Source organism: Drosophila melanogaster, chromosome 2L (genome assembly GCF_000001215.4).
Source record: "Drosophila melanogaster chromosome 2L".
In the NCBI taxonomy this organism is placed as follows: Eukaryota; Metazoa; Arthropoda; class Insecta; order Diptera; family Drosophilidae; genus Drosophila; species Drosophila melanogaster.
In genome coordinates this window covers 10638511-10659702 of record NT_033779.5, presented here as the reverse complement: position 1 = coordinate 10659702, position 21192 = coordinate 10638511, and the positions used below count along the sequence as shown (strand labels likewise).

Below are 21192 nucleotides of genomic sequence, written 5' to 3'. Positions count from 1 at the left end.
TAATTAGCGCACTTGACATCGCTCCGGGCATGGGTTTAACTACTCGGGAGCGCCTTTATTATAGTGCTTAAGCTTTAATGGTCCTTAATTCGCTCCCAATTGCTTCGAACTTCTAGCCCGAGGGGAACGAACGAGGGACTAGCGTTGCCCTGAGCTAAAACACCTTTTAAGCATTAAATTTTATTAGGTCACTTAACATGCACGTTCTAGTTGCAATTAAAGTAAGCAAAAAATAAGTCCGAAAATATATGGCTTCTCCTTCCTGCATAGCTTAATGTTGTTATTATAAGACCAAAAGTCAAAGAATAATTTTTGGAAAATACTTAAAGAAGTTGCTAAAACTATAAAGTATCTAATTGCATAATGGTAAATTTTACAGTGAAAATAGTAACAAGACTTTTACCCTACTTTTATTTATGAAGCTAATTTCTCGTGCCTCTGAAAACACCTAATTACATTATTTGCGCCAAAATCAAAGCTGGAATTCAGACCGGGTCGGCTGTGGAATGATCCACACAGCCAGTCCGCGAAAGGATACGCCCTACGGGTAAGCAAACCGCCACTTAATTGTGGCGCCCGCCGCACACCCACGCCAAAAGCGAAATCAAATAGCAAGTCGCAGCCAAATAACTACAATCAGGCCGATGGCGTCAGAAAGTCCCACTTAAGTGGGGCGTTTTCTATCACCCAAGTTGGGGCCAGCGTAACATGGTAGTTTTTGGGTATTTTATTAGCAGTTCAGCTGGGTTCGGCACTGGCTCTTCTCCCGTCGATTATGTAAAGTGATTTCTTAGTCTCAGAAACTTGGGACCCTCGGCTGCGGCTATTACTGTCATCAATATTTGGTAACGAATTCCAATTGCATGGCATTCCAATTTCAGGTTGATTGCACTAACTATTTTGCAGTCGCAGTCGCAGATGCAGTGGCAACCCACTCGGGTCGCTTCTCTCCATCGAATGGCCTGTTATTATATAACCTTCCAGCCAGGCGGCAGAGCTGCTCCGTCTCTTTCATTCCGCTCGCACACAAAATTTTCCAAACAGAGAAAACTCTGCTAATGGCGACATCGAAAGTCGTTTCAAGTGTACTCTATAACGCGAAAAAGCTGCACAAATACGCAAGGTGTTTGACCAACAAAATTTAATTAACCCGATTCAGATAATTAATAAAACTCCCGTTCGAAGAGTTTCGTAACAAGGATTTACATCAACCTGCTTCGGGCATTGCATCTAGAATTCGTATTATACTCAGTAATAGGGCTTGAAGTTCATTATCTTCTTCGATGTTGGCTAAAACACTCAAAGCATTCCTCCTTGAGCTCCTCGATCGTCTAGTTTTTACCATTTTAAGCGTTTTTAAATTTTTTTAAATTTTAAAGAAACTTTGGTAATGTACAATTGAATATCAGAAAGTTGCTTTCACGAAAAGTGTTCAAAACAATACAGGCTTAAAATAATGCGACTTGCTTACTTGGATGTTAAATTGTTAAATGTTAATGATAAAATGGTGAGTCTTGCTTTTTTTTACTTAAGAAAATATTTCCAATATATTGAAAATATAATATGGAAATTATACAAATAATAATATTTATTATATATAGTGCATATAACTGCGAATGCCACATTTATATTGAACCAATAAACTTTGTTGAATGGAATTTTCAATGTTTTATTAAAATACTTCGATTTCCCGGGTAGGGCATTTCAACTTGTTGTTTACAAAATCTAGTCTATTGCAGTTTTTTTTAGCCAACTTTTATTTTATTTTGGCTGCGCTGGCAAAACGAGACATGAGACACAAGGCACGAGGCAGAGCCCCAGCGGTGTTGTTTGTTTGCTTTTCCGTGCAACAGTAATAACAACAACAACAGGTGGCCCGAATGCCTTGCCAGATTTGTCATCCGCCAGATACAACAGCAACAAAACGAACAACAATATCGAAAATGTTGGTAAATGTGTCATGGTACCAGGCAACCGTCTCTGTCTCTGTTCCTGTTTACATATCTTGCAATATTTCTGAGCAAAAATGTCGAAGCAAAAGCAAATTTTTTCCCAACAGCAGGTTTTTGGCGCCCCCCTCTGATGTGAGTGAGTGTTTTTGTTTGAGTTGCCTCGATCGTTCGATTGACACACATCCCATCCCAAAAATTAGTTATGGGGATATAAACTGGATGTCAGCTCCATCTCGGGGGAATTGTTTGTTAATGTCGCCAGTTGGCGATTCTAGTCAACGTCTTGTTCAATTTGCTAACGTTTGTTGCAGATGGCACGGCAGACAGATGATGTCTAATGACAAAATTAGTGACAATGGTAGAATGTATTTTAACACAATGTGTAGTAGTCATTTAAAAATCATGTAACATAGTTGTTATGCTATAACCTCGATTAAATTAAATAACTCAAAGGTTACTTACTTCCTCAACCAAATACCGGAAACAGACATTTGGCAACCCAAAATGCCTCTGCCAAATGAGCAAAAAACACTGATTATTTGCCATCTAAAGGATAAGTAGTCAAATTTTGATAAAAAAAAAAGTGAGCGTAAGCTCTGCTAATTAGCAGTCTTATGTATGTGTAATAGTGTTTCCCCAAGCAGGTTCTGGTTTTATTGGCCGCCATAAACATTGCCCCCTTCTCCATACACTCACTTTTTGTGACACACAAAGTGCGCAAAACACGTAACAATTAAAAACATTAAAAGCATTTTATATAATACCGCAGAGACAGGCAAACAATAAGCACTTCACACGCTTTAAACCATTTGCGCTGATCCCCAACACACCCTTTGGGAAATCTGAGTCTAGTTTTGACATAGCTTCGACGGACCCCGTAATACTGTGTGCCACAAGCAAAAAGGCTGAGAAATAAACAATGTTTATTAGGCTTTGACTAGAAAACGATCACATAACATATGCCATATATATCCGAGACATGCTGAATTGTCTTCAGGCAGTTATGATACGAATTATATGAATGAACACAGCTGTGTGCAAATAAAGATCTTGGGTGGAATATAGAAGATAGGGCACATTACTGTCATCAATCTGAGGGTAATACTGTTTTTAATTAGCTAAATTTATGTTAAGATATATCAAATGAGACAATATGTCACCAAATAACAGATAACATGCTATCTGTAAATCAAATTGCTCAAAACTGTCCTACTTCAAATGAAGATCATGTGTTAGAAATTTAAACACCATTAGCAATATTTAAATTGTTCAACGTGTTTTTCAAAATGCTAATTTCCAGTGCAGCCTCAGCATTTTGTCCAAGTGAGCGTTTGCCGAAATTATGTTAATTGCACAGATGCAAGCCGCATTTGTATCTGGGACTGTATATCTGAATCTTTGCGCCGTAAACGTGACCGTATCTGTGGGCCATGCAAATGCAAATTAGACGCCAGAGTCGAGAGATTGCCCCCGAGAATGTGATTTGGTTTCGATGGGGGGGCCTGGGGGGCTTGGTGTGTCACGCATAAATTTCCTCATGCCTGAGCGATTCAAGCGACCATTTTGCAACTGGCCCATGGGGCAGGGTAATGTGGAAATGCGAATGTTTATGCTGAAATATGTTGAAAGGATATTTTATTGAGCGAGATCAAGTGGGCGGGGGGCAAATGAGTGAAGGGGCTCCGTTTGTTCAGCCACAAAGTTGCATAATTAATTTGTTTACACAGTTGTATACGAACTCAACGCAATTTTCCGGGGGCTGGACTTCAGCTAAAAGGGGATGTGGGCAAAAACCTGGTCAGTCTCAAAAAGAATCACACGCCAGAATTTCATATAAAATTTATTTTGGTGCACTTAAATTACAGTTCAGCTTAAAAGTAAATAAAAAAAAAAAACACAATTGTGAGGCATAAATAAAACAAATTTGCGCATATCTCAGCTCCTTTGTCACATTGTCATTTCATTTGAAGGGAAGCACTTAAAAATGAATTATTATGCAGCTCGAATGTATCTGCTATCAGCTTCCACACGAACATAATGCCAGACTGTCATCGAGCCACATATGGATTGTACATTTGGACAAGGGTTATATCATTAACTGTATCATCGATAAAAGTGTTCATTTCCAGCGAATATTTATTTATATTTGGTGCCATTCTTCGGTCGGTCTATTGCGTTTTTATTTTGTTGTTGGTTTATTCAGTGTTTATTATGGCTGCTTTAATGCACATTTCCGGGCTGCAGTCGGTTGAAATGCAACAATGCCAGCCATGGCGTCAAATGTTTTACAGCCAGATAAGAAGTTTAATTTATGCGAAAACATGTTTGAAGCTTCTGCCGTCTGCCGATGCGACCAGACACCAAATGGTATAAATACAGCGCAGATAGCCGTGTAGTCTGGCTTCAGGATGTGGCGGGCCTTGACCACGCCCACAGTTCCCACGCCGCCTCCGGCTGCCATTGCTATTGACCTTGCATGGCGGCAAGCTTCAAACCCCAACAAAGTCACAGCCCGGCAAAAATTGGCCATAAATTTCGTAGCAAAGTCCCTTTTCCGTTTTTGCGGTTGCCAATGAGCGGCGTTTTTTTTTCCATGCTGGCGCTACTATTTATTTATTTAGCGCCATGTTTTGTCTAGACTCTCGCTGACTGACACTCTCTCCGATATTTGTCAAGCGATAACTCCTTTTTATGGCCACCCATTGTCTGCAGGCTGGAGCCACTGCCACAGTGGCAGCCCCATTGGATTTTATGCCACTTCCGTCTGGATGAAACCAAAAACCAGCGGCCGGAGGAGCGTGCCTCTGCATAAGCAGGCTGGCAATTAAAAGCAAAGATTCCAGACATTTCAGCCACCGCAGAGTGAGTGGGTGTGAGGAATGGGAGGGTGGCCAGTGGATCGCAATCGCATCATTAATTAAGTCCATGCCCGGAGGTGTTGATAGTTCCTTCAAATCCCGCACTCCGGGTCCAGATACATTTTCAGATGCAGATATCTGGTTGCGGCAACATGTTGCTGGCCGGCATTTCGCCGGCAGCCCAGAAGTATGCAACGCAATGTCTGGTGTGGGCAACTCATTAAAATGTTTGCGCTTGAGGATATTCCAAATCGCACAAGGACAGATTTAAGTCCCCAAATTTGTGTTTAAACGTTTCTATTGTGAAAAGGAAAATTATGATATTAAATGCAGTTGCAGACCTCAATGTCGTAGTTTTTTATTAGCCAAATTTATTTATGCATTTAGTTTTTTGAGGTTTATTTATTATACTACTAAAAAACATATAAAAAAAAGTAGTTAGATCAAAAATAAATTGCAAATAACACACAGCGCAGCAGGACGTTGGTTTGGCCACTGGGAACTCCAGACATCATGCTGTTTATTTTTGAAATATTTTCCAAAGATCACGTACTTTAAAACCTCCTCCCGGCACCTTCCTCACTTTCCTCGTTGACTGGTATTACGGTTGCGGGTTGACTTTACTTTTCATCGGATATCTCCCAGCCATTCACTTCGCCAATCGCAAGATCACTCGAAGAAGACCGCTTGGGCGGGCAACCTGTGCATATTCCGGCGGTGCATGCGTCCCTGCTCATGCTGATTCACCGACTTCAGATGGTTGAGCGTAATGTTGCAGGCATCGCAGTAGAAGACGGCACTCGGATCGGTCAGGGATAGCGGATAAGCGGAGCCTTGGAGGAGCTGTGAGCCCAAGGGCCTTATTGGGGCTAGCGATCCGTTGCCGCGTATCCGGTACATGTGCGAGCCATCGAACGGGACCAGACCAATGCCCATTTCCATGCCCCCGGCGGACTCACCAGCATAGGCAATTTGGACCCGTCTACGGTGGCGTGCACCCGCCAGGTGCATGGCCATTTGCGACTCCGAGGTGATGATCACGTCGCACAGCTCGCACATGGGGTACTTGATGTCCGTGCGCACCCAATTGCCCTCCCGATCGTAGAAGCCATCACTGAATGGTCTGATCCTGTGGCGCGCCGCGATTCGGTGACGCCGCCCAAGGAAGTGTTGCTGTGCGTGCGACAACGAGGTCAGCTTCAGGTCGCACAACTTGCAGTAGAATTCCGATTGGCTGATGGCCCCGCCCAAGGCGTCCGCATCCCGTCCAGTAAGGTTGGCGTAGCACTTACGCACCAGCCACGAGCTAATCCTGCGCTCATGGGCACGCGACGAGTAGTGATCAATGGCACTCTGTGTCGACCGAATGACCATGTTACACAATGCACAGTAGTTCCAGCGGAAGAGCGACTGCAGGTCCTGGGGAACCGGTGGATGTGCCTCCGACGGCAACGCCAAATCTAGAAGATGAGTTCATTGTTATTCACAAGGGCAAGCAAGTTATATGTACAGCTTAGGTTCTTCTAAATGTAAAGTAGAAAAATGTATATTCATTTTTACATCAATATTGAAATTATATATTGATATCAGGTTGCAGGGATTTTCCTCACCTGGATTTTGTGGTTTTATGAGTGATTCCTGGCGTATGCGAGGCTCGACCATGGCCACACGACTCTGCAGGTGATTGGGTATAAATCCGGGTACTGCTCCCTGCGCCTGTCCCTGTCCCTGTCCCAGCTTTGGTTGCAGGACAATCCGTTGATCTGCAAAGGCCGCGGGCTGATATTTGTAACCATTTTTTGGCTTCTCAGACTCTTGGGCGACGTTCGTGTAGCCATTGAGTCCTTTAATGGCGGACTCCAACTGGTGGCTTTGATTTTGTATGAAGTAGTGTGGATCCCTGCTCGAGACACTGGGAATGATCGGATCGGGTTGACGGCTAATCAACGGTTGATGCAGCTGCTTGTTGAGCACATACTCTCCATTGCTGTCCAAGCAAAGTTCGGCGACGTGACGAGGCTTTTTCACAGCTGGTCTCGGAACTGTCGGATAACCACTGATAGGATAACCATTGATAGGATAACCATTGATAGGTCGTATCTTATTAGCGACCATAGACTCGGCGTTCTCGCCCAGATAAAACTGCGGAAAATGGGTCGTGGAGAGGGCTTCACTTCTGGGCAAGCCCGTCGATGGACTATCTGATACCCAGATGTCCGAGTAGCTCAGCGGACTTGGTTGCTGCTGATATAGACTGGCCATAAAGTGCGCTCTCAAATTATCCGGTGATTCACTAGTCACAACGGGCTCTCTGAAGGTGGCGAAGTCAGTGGCGCCATCCTGCCCGTTGGTGATGTGTACCGAAGACTGAATCATCAGCATAGGAGGCGGACCCATGTTGGAGTTCGGTGACCAGCCCATCTCCATGATGGAACGCCCATGCATTGGACACGGAGGACGCTCTGGCAGAGGCAGCTTAAGGCCCATACTGTCCAGTGTACCGGGGAGCACCAATTGCTGGAATCGCTTTTCCTCCTCCTCCAAATCTTCGTTGGTCCAGCCCGTTGGCGGCACATTCACCTGGTAGCGGTGCACGGTCTGCTCGTCCGTCCGGCGCAGCTCCACGAGCACGACCACATGACCGGATGGGCAGCGGGGCTGCGGTTGCGGCATGGCGGAGGCCACGCGCACAATGTTCAGGGCGCACTGCTTTGCGATCTGCTCATGGATGACGGGCACACGCCTCTGCGGATGCATGTTGAAGGCGTGGGACAACATGTCCTGCGATGTGGCAACTTTTGTATTGTGGATAGCTTACGCACTGGCTGATGCCTCCTTTTTGGGGACTTGTCTGGGATTGGTTGTGGACCTGGTTTCTTAGTTAGCACATCTGGTCCGACTGCGTTGCTCCCTTAATGGCCTCTTTGACTCTGAGATTTGCTGTCCTTTTTTTTTTAGTTCTTGGGCTCGTCGATTTTCATAGAAAATAGAGAACTCTGGCCGTCGTTGAAATCAGAATGGTTTTTGATACACTTGGGTCGCGCAAAATTCCTCGACCGCTTCTTATTTTTTGTGCTACGATTATAATACGAAATGTTGGCAAAACATTTGAATTTGTTGGGGTGTTTAAAATATGTGTGAACGGGTTTTCCACCAGTCGAAAGCTACATAACAAAACGCAAGTTTTTCCGGCCTTGTCTACGATTTGGATGGAATTGTCAGAGCCAGTCGAGTTTTTCACTTGCCATGTACGTACAGTGTTGCATCTTTTCTAATCCGTGTGGGAAAAGTTACAAAACGATAGAGTTGCCATCATCTCAGTCAACCCTAGTGGGTCTCAACACTAAATCCTCCAATTAACGGAAAATCAAGGAATAATTCAAAACTCTTCATCATTTATTCTAGGGTAGACCTGACTAAAAAACCTAAGCAGGTTTTCCCAGAAACTAAAATGGCAAATCCTTCAAGGACGCGACCTCCTTCGATTCGGGCATCATGGTTGTTCCCAAGAGTCCTCTTAACGCACACGCAAATTCCGGGAAATAAGTTGGCAGGGCTTTAAACATTCCCGGAAAATCCACGCATGTGAAATACAGAGGGAAAAGCTGCCGACTCGCATATATGTACATATGTGACTGCCTGGGGACATTAAAATAATGTTTAGCGCGTGATTTGGACGGCATATCCTTGGCATCAATTGTCAGCTCTCAGCCGGAGGGCAAGTTTATCGGGTGGGGCGGCGGTGCACCTGTGGGAAAGATTCGGGAGCGGGAAGACATCGAGCCCCCCCCCGCTGCCAACATCAATAACACTAATGGGAAAAGGATAAAGATAAGCATTAAATAACACACGTACGCCGGGCCTTTTGGGGCTTACAGTTGGGAATACCACACCGAGAAGGGCCTACCGTTTGGGAGGCAGTGTTGCCAATTGGAAATGGCTAGAATTAGCCAAAAACTATGCTCTTTGGAACTATTATGTAATATTTTTTGATATGTTCGGAACAAAATGTTCCTATTTATTAACATTTGTTTGCTTTCTTTTCAAAGTAGAGCCCCAGCACAGGAAAAGCATGAATAGATGTTTCTATCTTAATTTTATGACACTAATATTCTAGCTATATTTTTTCGATTTTCATGTAATGCAAGCTACTCAGTGAATACATTTAGTTTTTATCCATTTCCAGATGGAATTTCTAGCTAATAAATCGAAAAAAGTCACAGCCAGCTAAAAAGAAGCTATGTGGACACAGTTGCCCCAAATTTTGTGGGCGGACTGCGCCTCGAGGGCCACGTACGTGGAACAGTTAAGCGACACGTTTCACCTCCCCCGATGACACACACCCTTGGCCATCTTTTGTTTGCTCTGCGCATTTTTCACATTTCGCGTTTCCGCTTCCGCTTGTCGCCATTGTCGTGACTCCGCCGAAAGAAATGTGTCACACACGTGAGCAATTTAAAGCCATGGTCCTGGCTTCCTCTCGCCTCATTTCGATTGCAAACTTAATTTGAAAACTTGGCCTCGCGGCGTGTAAATATGCGTTCAGGATGCGAAATTTATGGCAGCGCTTGGGGCCAGAGAAATGCAAATTTTCCTCACTGTTCGTAAGCATTGATTTCTTTTCACTTGAGTGAGTGATGCTGATGGAAAGAGCCTAGAGCCACGAAATTGAACGGCAGATACCCCTATGGAACCTCTTTTATCACTTAATATGGAATAAATTTCAGTATAATTATATATATATATTTAAAAGTTTCACTCATATTATGGTGAATCTAGATTTTTATTCCAATTATTCGTTTCTTGAAACCTAAAGTTCACTTTCAAGGGTTTCATGCCGAAAATGTTCTATCCACTGAGACTGGTTGACAAGTGCCGCAGGACGTGACTGTAGAGTAGAGGACGAACATCCTTGGAGAGCGTGAAGTCGAAGTGAGAGAAGCCTTCGAAATTGACCTTCCGGCTCTCGACGAGATTGGGCAGACGCTCCTGCAGCCGGATCACATCCGATGTGGATCCCAGCCAGTCGCCTTCGCCGTGATGGAGGACCACTTTGCTGGTCGTCTGCGAAAGATTGTAGGCTGGTGGCTCGCTGGACTCGTAGCGAACGCGATTCAGTACCGCTCCATGGTCGAAACGCTGGAAATTCAGGTCGCCCTGGAGCTGTGCATAGTGATAGATCTGTTTGGCGGAGGCGCCTTGGGAGGCATGGGCAGCCACGATGGGAGTGAGGGTCTAAAGTGCATTGGTAGTAATGTGTTAATGAAACCAGAGAAAACAATCTTTCGCCTCACCGTATTGAAGCTCTTCCAGTCGAATCCGCAGAGCACAAAGTCAAAGATGGCGCAGATGCTGCTGCCAAGCTCCGAGCCGGAGCATATGTGCTGGCGGAACTGCTGGATAAGCTTCGTTTTCGCTGAGATCTCGTAACCGCCCAGGAGGTTCAGAAGCATCTATAAAGATAAACGGAATAAGTATGCTGTAAAGCAGTTAAAATTGCTGATATGTCAACTCTTTGTCATGTTATCTTCTTATTGTCTTATCTTATAAATTATAAGGTAATCCTAATGATAGTGGAATTATATACTCCCAAACAAGGACTTTCACTCACCGAATACTTTCCCTTGAACATTCCGAGGAACTTTAGCACTGGACTGCGGTTTTCCTGCAAATAAACCGTTGGAGAAAGTGCCTGCATTAGATTCACCTTATGTGCATAATTGGGTCTCTCACTGCACATGACGAAGAAAACGGTGGAGCCCTGCGAATGGCCAATGTATTGGATCTTTGGCTTGTGTGTGTGAATCAGAATATGATCAATGGCAGCGGGCACATCAAACTTGCCGATCTCGTGGAAGGAGAAGTCCCAGTACTTATTCGGCTTGAGGCGTCTATTCAAATTCTCGCGGGAGTATATGTTGCCACGGGTATTCAGCATCCAGACGTCGTAACCCTTGCGGTAAAGGATATATGCTAGTCCATCCTTGGGCCCAAGTTCCACCCATGAGGCAGAGCTGGCCATTAGGCCGTGGACCAACAAAACTGGCTCAGCCCCAGGACGCGGAATACGATGCAAACAAAGCCTGTAGCCGTCTTCGGAGGTCACGTAATTGGTCTCAGATGGATAGCCGTACTTCTCAATCAGATCAACCTATTGGATTTGTTAAAAAGGTATTCGGAGCGATTGGAATCAGAGGAATAGATGTTTCAACTCACAGTTGTCAGCTTAGTATTATCCAAGATGTCCTCCTGGGTAAGGTAATTTGGTGTTTTGAATACTTTGTACTCAGGCGTAACCACATTGATTCGATTTTTTTGCGTCTGTATATTCGATTCAGCCAAATTGTCCTGATATGTGGAAGGCCCCTGAATGTGTAGTAGCACCTCGGATGGAGACTGTGACTCTAAAGTCTGTGTTCCTAGCTGTGACCTTATCTGTAATTGCGATTGGGACTGAGATCCTAAAGACTGGGAATTAAGCTGTGACTGCGATTGCGACTGTGATCCTGAAGATTGGGAATTAAGTTGTGACTGCGATTGCGACTGTGATCCTGAAGACTGGGAATTAAGCTGTGACTGCGATTGCGACTGTGATCCTAAAGACTGGGAATTAAGCTGTGACTGCGATTGGGACTGGGCTCCTAAAGACCGGAATTTGGCCTGTGACTGCAATTGGGACTGTGATTCTGAAGACTGGGAATTAAACTGTGACTGCAACTGAGACTGTGCGCCAGATAATTGTGAGTCTAACTGTGACTGCAATTGGGACTGTGATCCAGTTGAATCATAGCCTAACTGTGACTGCAGCTGGGACTGTGAGGCATCAGAGTGTAAGTCTATTTGTGATTGCAATTGGGACTGTGAACCAGATGATTGTGGGCTTATCTCTGATTGCAATTGGGATTGTGATCCTCTATTCTGTGACTGCAATTGGGATTGTGATCCTCTATTCTGTGACTGCAATTGGGATTGTGACCCAGATGATTGTGGGTTTATCTGTGATTGCAATTGGGATTGTGATCCAGATGATTGAGGGTTTATCTGTGATTGCAATTGGGATTGTGATCCTCTATTCTGTGATTGCAATTGGGATTGTAATCTTCTATTCTGTGATTGCAATTGGGATTGCGTTCCAGATGATTGAGGGTTTGACTGTGACTGCAACTGGGACTGTGAACCAGACGACTGTGAATCTGACTGTAACTGATACTGGGACTGTGATCCAGATGATTGAGCGTTTGACTGTGATCCCGAAGACTTTGAATTTTGCTGCGACTGTAATTGGGATAATGACCCTGATTGCTGTGATGCTATTTGGGATTGTATTTCGGACTGTGATTCTACTGGTAATTGGAGTTCAATGGCTGGGATTGCTGGTCTTAGCTGAAGAGCCGGAACCAAATTAAAAAGATTTTGTTTCTTTAGTTCCTTTATCTGTCTTTTCAATTCGGCAATTTTGCGCTCCTTATCCGTTTTGTACTTATACAACTTTAGTAATTGATCAATATTAATACTGGTGTTCGATTTTATCTGTTTGTCTGGAGTCAATATATAAACCTTGGGAATTGTGCTGCTATCAGGTGAAATTCGGCGTTTACGTTTTGGCGGACTCGGAATTATCACGTAACGAAGATTTGGGTCCTGCTGAACTGGCCCATTCTGAGGAGGAAGTAGTACAAACTGAGGTCGTGGTTTTGGTATGGAATCTAAGATTAAAATTGGTTGATCGGATACTTGGGGTTTCAACTGACCAAATGCGAGCTTCTGGAGCCCAGACTGTTGTTTAAGTGCATCTAACTGAGACTGGAGTTGTGCCTGTAACTGCGACTGGGACTGTAAATCAGACTGTAACTGTGATTGTATCTGTGATTGCAACTGAGACTGTAACTGAGCCTGTGACTGAGCCTGTGACTGCGCCTGTGACTGAGCCTGTAACTGAGCCTGTAACTGAGCCTGTGACTGAGCCTGTGACTGAGCCTGTGACTGAGCCTGTGACTGTGCCTGTGACTCGGCCAGCGCTTGTGCCTGCGACTGTGACTGTAACTTCCTCTGAATTAAGTTCTGTGATTGATCGACAGTCTCGATTGGGCGATTTTGTGGCTGTAGGAGCAAAGGTCGATCCATCCCTTCATCCACAAGTTGTATAATATTATTAGGTGGTTGCCCTCCACTTAGAGAAGCATCAGATGGCAGAATCTGCGCAACTATCTGATCTTGTGATTGAGATTGCGACTGCTCAAAATTATCCGGATTTTGATCGCTTAATCCAATTTCCTAATATTAAAACATTGGATTGTGCTTTAGGTGCTTATGAGCTGCTTTGCGTTCTTGTGTTTACCTGTAGCTGCGACTGTTCATCCAAAGGATTCGCATATGGGATCCATTTCTGAGAGTTGCTGGGTACCAAAGTACCGAGTAAAAACAAAACACAGACCGGAAGATTTAATACGATAGTCATTACGTTGCAAAACTTAGTTTCGACAGCGAAGGAATCGTTCGTTTATATAGGTTAAAAGATACAAGACCTTGAAATTAAAATAACCATGCTTGGAGTGGATAACTAAATTAACATACCGATGTTGCATCACTACAATACAATTTTCCAATGGTTGGCAGGGAAAAAAAACCTTGAAAATTATAATTTTTGAATCCTGGCGTTAAATAGATATCCTTACAAGTGTCAACAAGCAATAATTTCGTAATATAGATTTGGCTACTTAAAGCTTTTTGGATCAGAAGTGTTGAAAGAATTAAAGGTCTACACATAGGGAGATTTCAACCATGAAATGTACTTAGCGCCTATATAATATGATATAATATATAATATAATATAATGAAAATCTCTTAAACAATGGGTGGAATTCATTCTGAATGCTGATTCCACCCGCATTGTTAGGAAATGTTATATGATCAAGGCAAGTATTTTTCCCCCTCTTCCAAGAATTCTTTTTTCTTTATAATTACTGAAACATGTATCTATATTATTTTAAATAGAATTATTATTCTTTGTTTTTTCTTTACTTTTGTATTATTAGGTACATTGGCGGCGAGTCCTCAAAAAATGATTGTGCTAAGCAAATCAGTTAATTGCTTTGATTGTATTTCAGTTGTAAGCTAAGAGTACAATTTGTTATCTAAGCATTTAACGATTAGAACCACAAAGACTTATTACACGATCGTAGACCAAGGATCGAACGTCCTTTGAGATCGTGAAGTCGAAGTGCGAGAATCCTTCGAAGCGAATGTTCCTGTTTTCTATGCAGTTGGGCAGGTCCCGCTCCAGTCGAAGGACATCCGATTCGGATCCCAACCAGTCGCCATCTCCGCGGTGAAGAGCCACCTTGCCCAGTGCCAGGGAAAGGTTGTAAAGTGGGGGAAAGATCGACTGGTAGCGTATCTTATTCAGAATTAGCCCGTAGTCGTACTTTTGGAAAGCAGAATTGCCCTGCAATTGGGCGAAGTGATAGATCTGCTTGGCGGAGCTTCCCTGCGAGGCGTGACCTTCCAAAATGGGGGATAGTGTCTACAAAAAATCAATATTAACCCGTGAAATCCAAATTAGTGATGAATTTCCCACCATATTGAAGCTGTTGAAGTTAAATCCGCACACCACAAATTCAAAGATGGCACAGATGCGACTGGGGATAAGTTTGGTGCAGATGTGGTTACGGAACATGTCAACAATCTTGTTTTTCAGGGAGATCTTGTGGCCGCCCAAGAGATTCAACAACATCTTTTGAAAGAAATGGAGAGCATTAAATATATACATATTGTTTAGGAATTTCATGCACTCACTGTGAAGCCACCCGAAAATAATTTCATAAACTTAAGTGCTGGACTGCGTGTTCCTTCCATATAAACTGATGGCGAGAGGGACTGCATCAATGAGATCTTGCCTGCATACTCAGGCCTTTCACTACACATCACAAAGAAGGCCGTGGATCCCTGCGAGTGACCAATGTACTGGATGCTCGGCATTTTAGTCTGCAGCAGGATCAAGTCGATGGCAGCGGGTAGATCGTACTGCCCGATCTCGTGGAAGGAGAAGTCCCAGAAGATCTTGTCGCTCTCCCGACCGGCCAGGCGCTCCTCCGAGTAAACGTTACCCCTTGTGTTCAACATCCAGACGTCGTAGCCGCTTTGGGACAGGATGTAGGCCAGACCCTGGGATGGACCGAACTGCACCCAAGTGGCCGAGCTGGCCATCAGGCCATGGACCAATAGGACGGGTGTAGCTCCAGACCGCGGAATCCGATGCAGGCAGAGCTTGTAGCCGTCGGCAGTGAATGCGTAATGGGTCTCTACTTGATGTCCATATTTTGAGATCATTTTGGGCTGTCAAACGATAGAAAAATATATAGTTACTGCATGCTGTCCAAGTGTAATCTTATGAGTGGTATGGCTCACCGTCTCCAGCTTGGCGTCGATCTGGATGTCCACCTCCGCAAAGAATTGTTGGTAACTAGCTTGTTGACATTGTAAACATGACCTTGGTTCAGGCTGTGATTGAATTTGAGCTTGACTTTGTGATTGTGACGTCCCTTGACTCTGAAATGGGAATTACGCTTGATTAGGCTTCCGATTGAGAGGTTGTGATTGTAGTTTATAGGTGATTAAGCACGTCCTTACAATAAATCTTGCGACTGTGATTGAGTTTACCCTTGACGGTAAGCTTGGGTTTTTTAGGTAGTGGTTGTTCTAGGTCCAACGGATCTTAGCTGCTTTGCACTCTCTTTGTTTACCTGAATCTGTGATTGTGACTGCCACTGTGTCTGTTCATTCAATCCTTGATTTTCATCTACAGGATATGCATATGGAACCCATTCCTGAGTCTTGCTGGGTACCAAACTACCCACTAAAATTATTGCATAGATCGCAATATTAAATGCGATCGCCATTTCGTTCCCTTCTTGTCTACTCTCGAAGGCAGAAATGAAATCGAACTCTTTTATAGCGTTAATGATAAAATACCCTGAAATTAAAATATCCATGCTTGGAGTGAATAACTAGATTAACATATCGATCGAGCATCACTAAAGTAATATTTAACAAAGGGCAACCTTGATCAAGGGTTTAATAAATACATTTTTTGTATTCAAGCAGCTAGATGTAAAGATATCGTAACTTTTTAAAGGAGCTTGAATTACAGGTTGATCATAATTAATCGTAAAAGAAGATTGTACTTAGTATGATAGGTATCGTTATTCTTTAGTATTTTGTTTGATTGATTTGTGACCTCATTAAATAACACGGATAAAAACATAACAATTGTCTCTGGCCTGAATTCACCCTAAACACTGGCGACTTTTGTCGGTTTATTCATTTCCATATTTTCGATTATCATAATAAAAGTCTTTCTTTATTACAGCTGGGAAAATTGTAAAATATTTGTATATATTTAATTTCCCTTAATAAAAATTATATTTATTTCCGAGCCCTTAGGAAAAGGCAATTTCACATATGTGCCAAGCAAATCTATTAATTGATTTGCTAATATTTCATTCGTAAGCTAAAAGTTCAATTTGAACCGCACAAATCGATTACGCGATCGTAGACCAAGGATCGAACATCCTTCGAAATCGTGAAGTCGAAGTGCGAGAATCCTTCGAAGCGAATGTTCCTGTTTTCTATGCAGTTGGGCAGGTCCCGCTCCAGTCGAAGGACATCCGATTCGGATCCCAACCAGTCGCCATCTCCGCGGTGAAGAGCCACCTTGCCCAGTGCCAGGGAAAGGTTGTAAAGTGGGGGAAAGATCGACTGGTAGCGTATCTTATTCAGAATTAGCCCGTAGTCGTACTTTTGGAAAGCAGAATTGCCCTGCAATTGGGCGAAATGATAGATCTGCTTGGCGGAGCTTCCCTGCGAGGCGTGACCTTCCAAAATGGGGGATAGTGTCTACAAAAGAAGGTAATATCTGAACCCTTGAAAACAAAATCAGGGACTTGTTTTCTACCATATTGAAGCTGTTGAAGTTAAATCCACAGACCACAAATTCAAAGATGGCACAGATGCGACTGGGGATAAGCTTGTTGCAGATGTGGTTACGGAACATGTCAACGATCCGGTTTTTCAGGGAGATCTTGTGGCCGCCCAGGAGATTAAGCAGCATCTATAATATTGAATATATATCGAACCATATAGAAATGATATACCTTTTAAACTTCTCCTGTACTTACTGTGAAGCCACCCTGAAGAACTTTCATAAACTTGAGTGCTGGACTGCGTGTTCCTTCCATATAAACTGATGGCGAGAGGGACTGCATCAATGAGATCTTGCCTGCATACTCAGGTCTTTCACTACACATCACAAAGAAGGCCGTGGATCCCTGCGAGTGACCAATGTACTGGATGCTCGGCATTTTAGTCTGCAGCAGGATCAAGTCGATGGCAGCGGGTAGATCGTACTGCCCGATCTCGTGGAAGGAGAAGTCCCAGAAGATCTTGTCGCTCTCCCGACCGGCCAGGCGCTCCTCTGAGTAAACGTTACCCCTAGTGTTCAACATCCAGACGTCGTAGCCGCTTTGGGACAGGATATAGGCCAGACCCTGGGATGGACCGAACTGCACCCAAGTGTCCGAGCTGGCCATGAGGCCATGGACCAATAGGACGGGTGTGGCTCCAGATCGCGGAATCCGATGCAGGCAGAGCTTGTAGCCGTCGGCAGTGAATGCGTAATGGGTCTCTGCTTGATGGCCATATTTTGAGATCATTTTGGGCTGTCAAATGATAGAGAAATATATAGAAACCTTTATTATAGTAACTGCTGTCCCCATGGAATCTCTTGAGTGAAATGGCTCACCGTGTCCAGCTTGGCGTCAATCTCGATGTCCACTTCCGTAATGTATTGTGGGTAACTAGCTTTCTGGCACTGTGAACATGACCTTGGAGCAGGTTGTTCGTCAAGATCATCATCAAATTTGGGGCCCTGATCTTGGTCTTGACGTTGTGATTGTAATTGCGATTGCCTCTCGTTGGGAGCTTGTGATTGTGATTGATCTTGCTCTTGCGATTGTGATTGTGATTGAGCTTGCTCCTGGATTTGAGCATGGGCTTGAGTTAGTGATTGTGCAAGCGCTTCAACTGCTTGAACTTGGGATTGCTGTTGGGATTGCGTTAGTGATGTACCTGAGGCTTGAGTCTGTGATTGAAGTTGCTCTTGTACTTCAGCTTGGGCTTGATGTAGTGATTGGTCCAAAGCGGTATTTTGCGCTACATCCCCAGCTTGATCGCCTGATTGATCATCAGATCGAAGTGGTTCTTGCTGCGGTGATTGAACTTCAGATTGCTGTTGCGCTTGCGCTTTCCTCAAGGTTGTAAGAATTATACCATGAGCTTCTGATTGGGCTTGAGATTTCCGCTGAAGCTTAGTATTCGCTTGTTCTTGTGATTGGGATTGAGCATCCAATTGAGCTTGCGTCGGAGATTGGTCTAAAGCGGTATCTTGATCTCGATCCTCTGGTTGAAGTTGTGGTGGTTGAAAGATTGGAGTTCCTTGTGCTTGAGTCTGAGATTGATATTGAACATGAGCTTCTTCTAGAGCCTGATCGAGAGTCTGAGCTTGCGCTTGAGCTTGAGCCTTGTCTTGATCGTTAGTCTGTGACAGAAGTTGTTTTATTATTTCACTTTGGGCTTGATGAAGTGATTGATCTACGGGGTCTTCCTTTGCTTGATCGTCTGGTTCGACCAGCGATTGTTGCGTCGTTTGAGACAGTGATATTCCTTGTGATTGAGCCTGAGATTGATATTGAACATGCGCATCTTCCAGAGCCTGATCGAGAACTTGAGCTTGCATTTGAGCTTGAGCCTTTAATTGACCGTTAGTCTGCGACTTAACTTGGTTTAGTACTTCAGATTGCGCTTGATGAAGTGATTGGTCTATGGGATCTTCTTGTGCTTGATCCTCTGCTTGAACTAGCGATTGTTGTGGTGATAGAGGCGGTGCACCCCCTTTTTCCAGAGCCTGCGATTGATCTTGCGATTGTGCTTGATCTTGGGACTGTTCTTGACCCTCTAACTGCAATTGTGACCGCTCTTGAGCCTGTGATTCAGCTTGGTCCTGATTCTCTGCTACATCTCCCGATTGCTGTGATGATCGATTTTCAGCGTTTGCCGATTCTGGATTAATAGCCTCATCTTGGGATTGAGCTTGATCCTGCGATTGGGATTGCCCTTGTATCTCCTTTTCCAGTCCTTGTCTTTGATTCTGAATTTGAGATTCCGTTTGCGCCAGACCTTGTCTAAGAACTTCAGCTTCATCTTCAATCTGTGATTGAGCCTGGTCTTGCTTTTGATCTCCCTCTTCATTTGGTGGTACTAAAGCTATTTTTCCCGACAGTCCTCCTGGTGCTTCAGCTTCTTCACTTTCTGGATCATCGGCGTTTCTTTGTGATGAAGTTTGAATATGCGGATAAGGTTTTTCTCGTAATTTAGCTCCATCTTGATTCAGTGATTGTTGAATCTGGGTCTGTTGCTGCGATTGAGCCAGTCCTAGTTGTTGCGATTGGAATTGTTTTTGGACTTTAGTTCTGGCTATATTCGCGTATTGGATTTGTTGCTGTGATTGACCTAGACCTTGAGCCTGCGATTGTGATTGAGATTGCTTTTGGATTTGAAGCTTCGCTTCTTCAAGCCCTCGGCTAAACGATTGGGCCTGTCCTTCAGATTCAACTGAGGGCTTATAGCTTGAATTACTTTCCAAGACTATTGGTTGAGGTTTAAACACGAATCCGTAATCTTTTACAATGGATTCTCTTTGCAAGCGCACCTTTTGCTCATCTTCTGTTGAATCTGCATCGCCATTGATGTCCAATATGCTCTCAACCGCAGGAAGGATCGGGGGGCTTATAATATTGTTCAATTGATTGTTTATATCAATAATTCCCTCGCTGGGTTCCACTCGAAATATCGCCAAGAGCGCAACGAATGCGTAAAGGAATCCTAACTGCATTCTGAAACTACTTTTAGCAGCGAATCGGAAAGGAGCCTTTTATAGGCTCGCAAATGAAATGCCATGAAATTGATAACACATGGATTAAAGCGATTTTAAATGGATTATCTCTCGATGTTACATCACAAGTGGCAAATGAGTTGGGACAGCAAGATTGATGGGCTTCTTGAAAATACATTTTATTGTTACAATTCCAGGATTTGGTATTGAATAAGTGTTTTTTTTTTTGCCTTAGCTTCCCAGTTACAAACACAAGATATAGATCAAGTGTGTGGTTTGCGGATTTTTCATTTAATCGAACTTAAATAACTAATTATGTTAAGTAGAAGCTTAAGGATACACTTGATTTTTTTATTACCATCTAAAATCAAAAATAGTGAAACTGTAATTTAAAGAAGAACAATGGAGAATTTAAGGCGCTTCGGTTTGGGTAAAGTTACTGAACTTTTGACAATCTAATTGCACAAGTGCACGAGGCGCAACCGTTATTATCCTTGGTCCTTGTTTCGTCCTTGTTCCGGTGGCGTTGGCAAATTCACGCCACTCGCTTGTTTGCGCAAATTTGATTATCAAAATACCCAAGGAGAGTGCAGCCGTGGTCGGAAAAGTCGGGAAAGAAGTCGCGAAAGGAAGAAGGATAATGCCATGTCGCCGCATTAGCGCCTCTGGTGGGTCGGGTTGGGCGTGGTCGTTGTCCCGTGAAACAAGCTCGAAATTGAGTTTGCCTAGTGTCCTTGCGCCCCTTTAATACCACCCCCTCCTGTCCACCACCACTAGCCCTTTTGCCTGCTGGGCTGATTAAAGCTCCATGCCAACTTGCGGTGATTTGCTTTTTTTTTCTGGCACCATCATTTGGATGCAGTGGCGCCCTGCACAAATGGGGCATTAAGCCCTCCGATGTCGGGACCTGACATATATTAAATTTCATCTCGCCGTCAGTCGGATTCGGATGCGGAATCGGGCGCCTAATGAAGGTTAAGCAACTTTTAATGTCCCGGCCCGGGCCATTTTGCAGACCATTAAATGTTTCGCCTGGCAATATGCCATATGTTTCCAGCATGGACATAAGCCCCATGTCCGGAAAATGTTCGCTACGTTCTGCAAAAACTTTACTTATCATTTCAACGCCAAAAGCCATAAAGACGCTCGCTAAGTCTGCGTGTGTTTGTGATGACACGACGATGACAGTAATCGTAATCCTAGTCATGGTAATGATGACACTGGGGCGCTCAGCCCACAGTCATGCCATATAAGCATATGGCGGTTGGGTTCCAGGAATCAGGCTGGGCAGAGACACTTAACGGTCATGTGGAGGGCTAACGAGCGATTTCACCCTTTATGGCCAGCATTTGGATGCCATCGGTTATCGGATTCCGTCACGAGTATTTTCAATTAGTAATGTGGACTGTGGAAATCGGTTTCACTGGCGTATCGC

General features: G+C 44.0%; 5 protein-coding genes and 3 long non-coding RNA genes across 10 annotated transcripts; all 8 read right to left on the bottom strand.

Annotated features, from left to right (window-relative positions):
* Positions 1 to 1143: 1143 nt before the first annotated feature.
* Positions 1144 to 1422, bottom strand: CG45690 (uncharacterized protein). The gene has a single exon (NM_001298879.1). It carries the CDS (start codon positions 1343 to 1345, stop codon positions 1208 to 1210), a length of 138 nt encoding a protein of 45 aa, NP_001285808.1. The 5' UTR covers positions 1346 to 1422; the 3' UTR covers positions 1144 to 1207.
* Positions 1423 to 1671: 249 nt separating this feature from the next.
* Positions 1672 to 2076, bottom strand: lncRNA:CR45692 (long non-coding RNA:CR45692). Its single transcript, NR_124181.1, has one exon. It is a non-coding gene; the product is annotated as a long non-coding RNA:CR45692 (long non-coding RNA).
* Positions 2077 to 5203: 3127 nt separating this feature from the next.
* On the bottom strand, positions 5204 to 8090 carry dbf (doublefault). The gene is made up of 2 exons (NM_135586.3): positions 6421 to 8090; positions 5204 to 6270 (listed from the first exon to the last, which is right to left on the bottom strand). The coding sequence occupies exons 1-2, from the start codon at positions 7586 to 7588 to the stop codon at positions 5480 to 5482; spliced, it is 1959 nt and encodes a 652-aa protein (NP_609430.1). The 5' UTR covers positions 7589 to 8090; the 3' UTR covers positions 5204 to 5479.
* Positions 8091 to 8248: 158 nt separating this feature from the next.
* Positions 8249 to 8846, bottom strand: lncRNA:CR44580 (long non-coding RNA:CR44580). Its single transcript, NR_124180.1, has 2 exons — positions 8687 to 8846; positions 8249 to 8621 (listed from the first exon to the last, which is right to left on the bottom strand). It is a non-coding gene; the product is annotated as a long non-coding RNA:CR44580 (long non-coding RNA).
* Positions 8847 to 9550: 704 nt separating this feature from the next.
* On the bottom strand, positions 9551 to 13288 carry CG17097 (uncharacterized protein). Its single transcript, NM_135585.3, has 5 exons — positions 13149 to 13288; positions 11027 to 13084; positions 10422 to 10961; positions 10105 to 10263; positions 9551 to 10045 (listed from the first exon to the last, which is right to left on the bottom strand). Exons 1-5 carry the CDS (start codon positions 13266 to 13268, stop codon positions 9659 to 9661), a joined length of 3264 nt encoding a protein of 1087 aa, NP_609429.1. The 5' UTR covers positions 13269 to 13288; the 3' UTR covers positions 9551 to 9658.
* A 523-nt stretch (positions 13289 to 13811) lies between these two features.
* CG18284 (uncharacterized protein) lies at positions 13812 to 15732 on the bottom strand. 2 transcript variants are annotated; one of them, NM_001298878.1, is made up of 5 exons: positions 15553 to 15732; positions 15218 to 15358; positions 14606 to 15145; positions 14388 to 14543; positions 13812 to 14333 (listed from the first exon to the last, which is right to left on the bottom strand). In NM_001298878.1, exons 1-5 carry the CDS (start codon positions 15706 to 15708, stop codon positions 13953 to 13955), a joined length of 1374 nt encoding a protein of 457 aa, NP_001285807.1. In that variant the 5' UTR covers positions 15709 to 15732; the 3' UTR covers positions 13812 to 13952. The 2 variants fall into 2 exon arrangements, with proteins under 2 accessions (NP_001285807.1, NP_609428.1); NM_135584.4 differs by having other exon boundaries at positions 13891 to 14333.
* A 431-nt stretch (positions 15733 to 16163) lies between these two features.
* On the bottom strand, positions 16164 to 19772 carry CG31872 (uncharacterized protein). 2 transcript variants are annotated; one of them, NM_001298877.1, is made up of 4 exons: positions 17610 to 19772; positions 16987 to 17526; positions 16764 to 16919; positions 16164 to 16705 (listed from the first exon to the last, which is right to left on the bottom strand). In NM_001298877.1, exons 1-4 carry the CDS (start codon positions 19755 to 19757, stop codon positions 16328 to 16330), a joined length of 3222 nt encoding a protein of 1073 aa, NP_001285806.1. In that variant the 5' UTR covers positions 19758 to 19772; the 3' UTR covers positions 16164 to 16327. The 2 variants fall into 2 exon arrangements, with proteins under 2 accessions (NP_001285806.1, NP_723603.1); NM_164937.3 differs by having other exon boundaries at positions 16211 to 16705.
* A 338-nt stretch (positions 19773 to 20110) lies between these two features.
* lncRNA:CR45351 (long non-coding RNA:CR45351) lies at positions 20111 to 21141 on the bottom strand. Its single transcript, NR_124179.1, has one exon. It is a non-coding gene; the product is annotated as a long non-coding RNA:CR45351 (long non-coding RNA).
* Between the last annotated feature and the right edge of the window lie 51 nt (positions 21142 to 21192).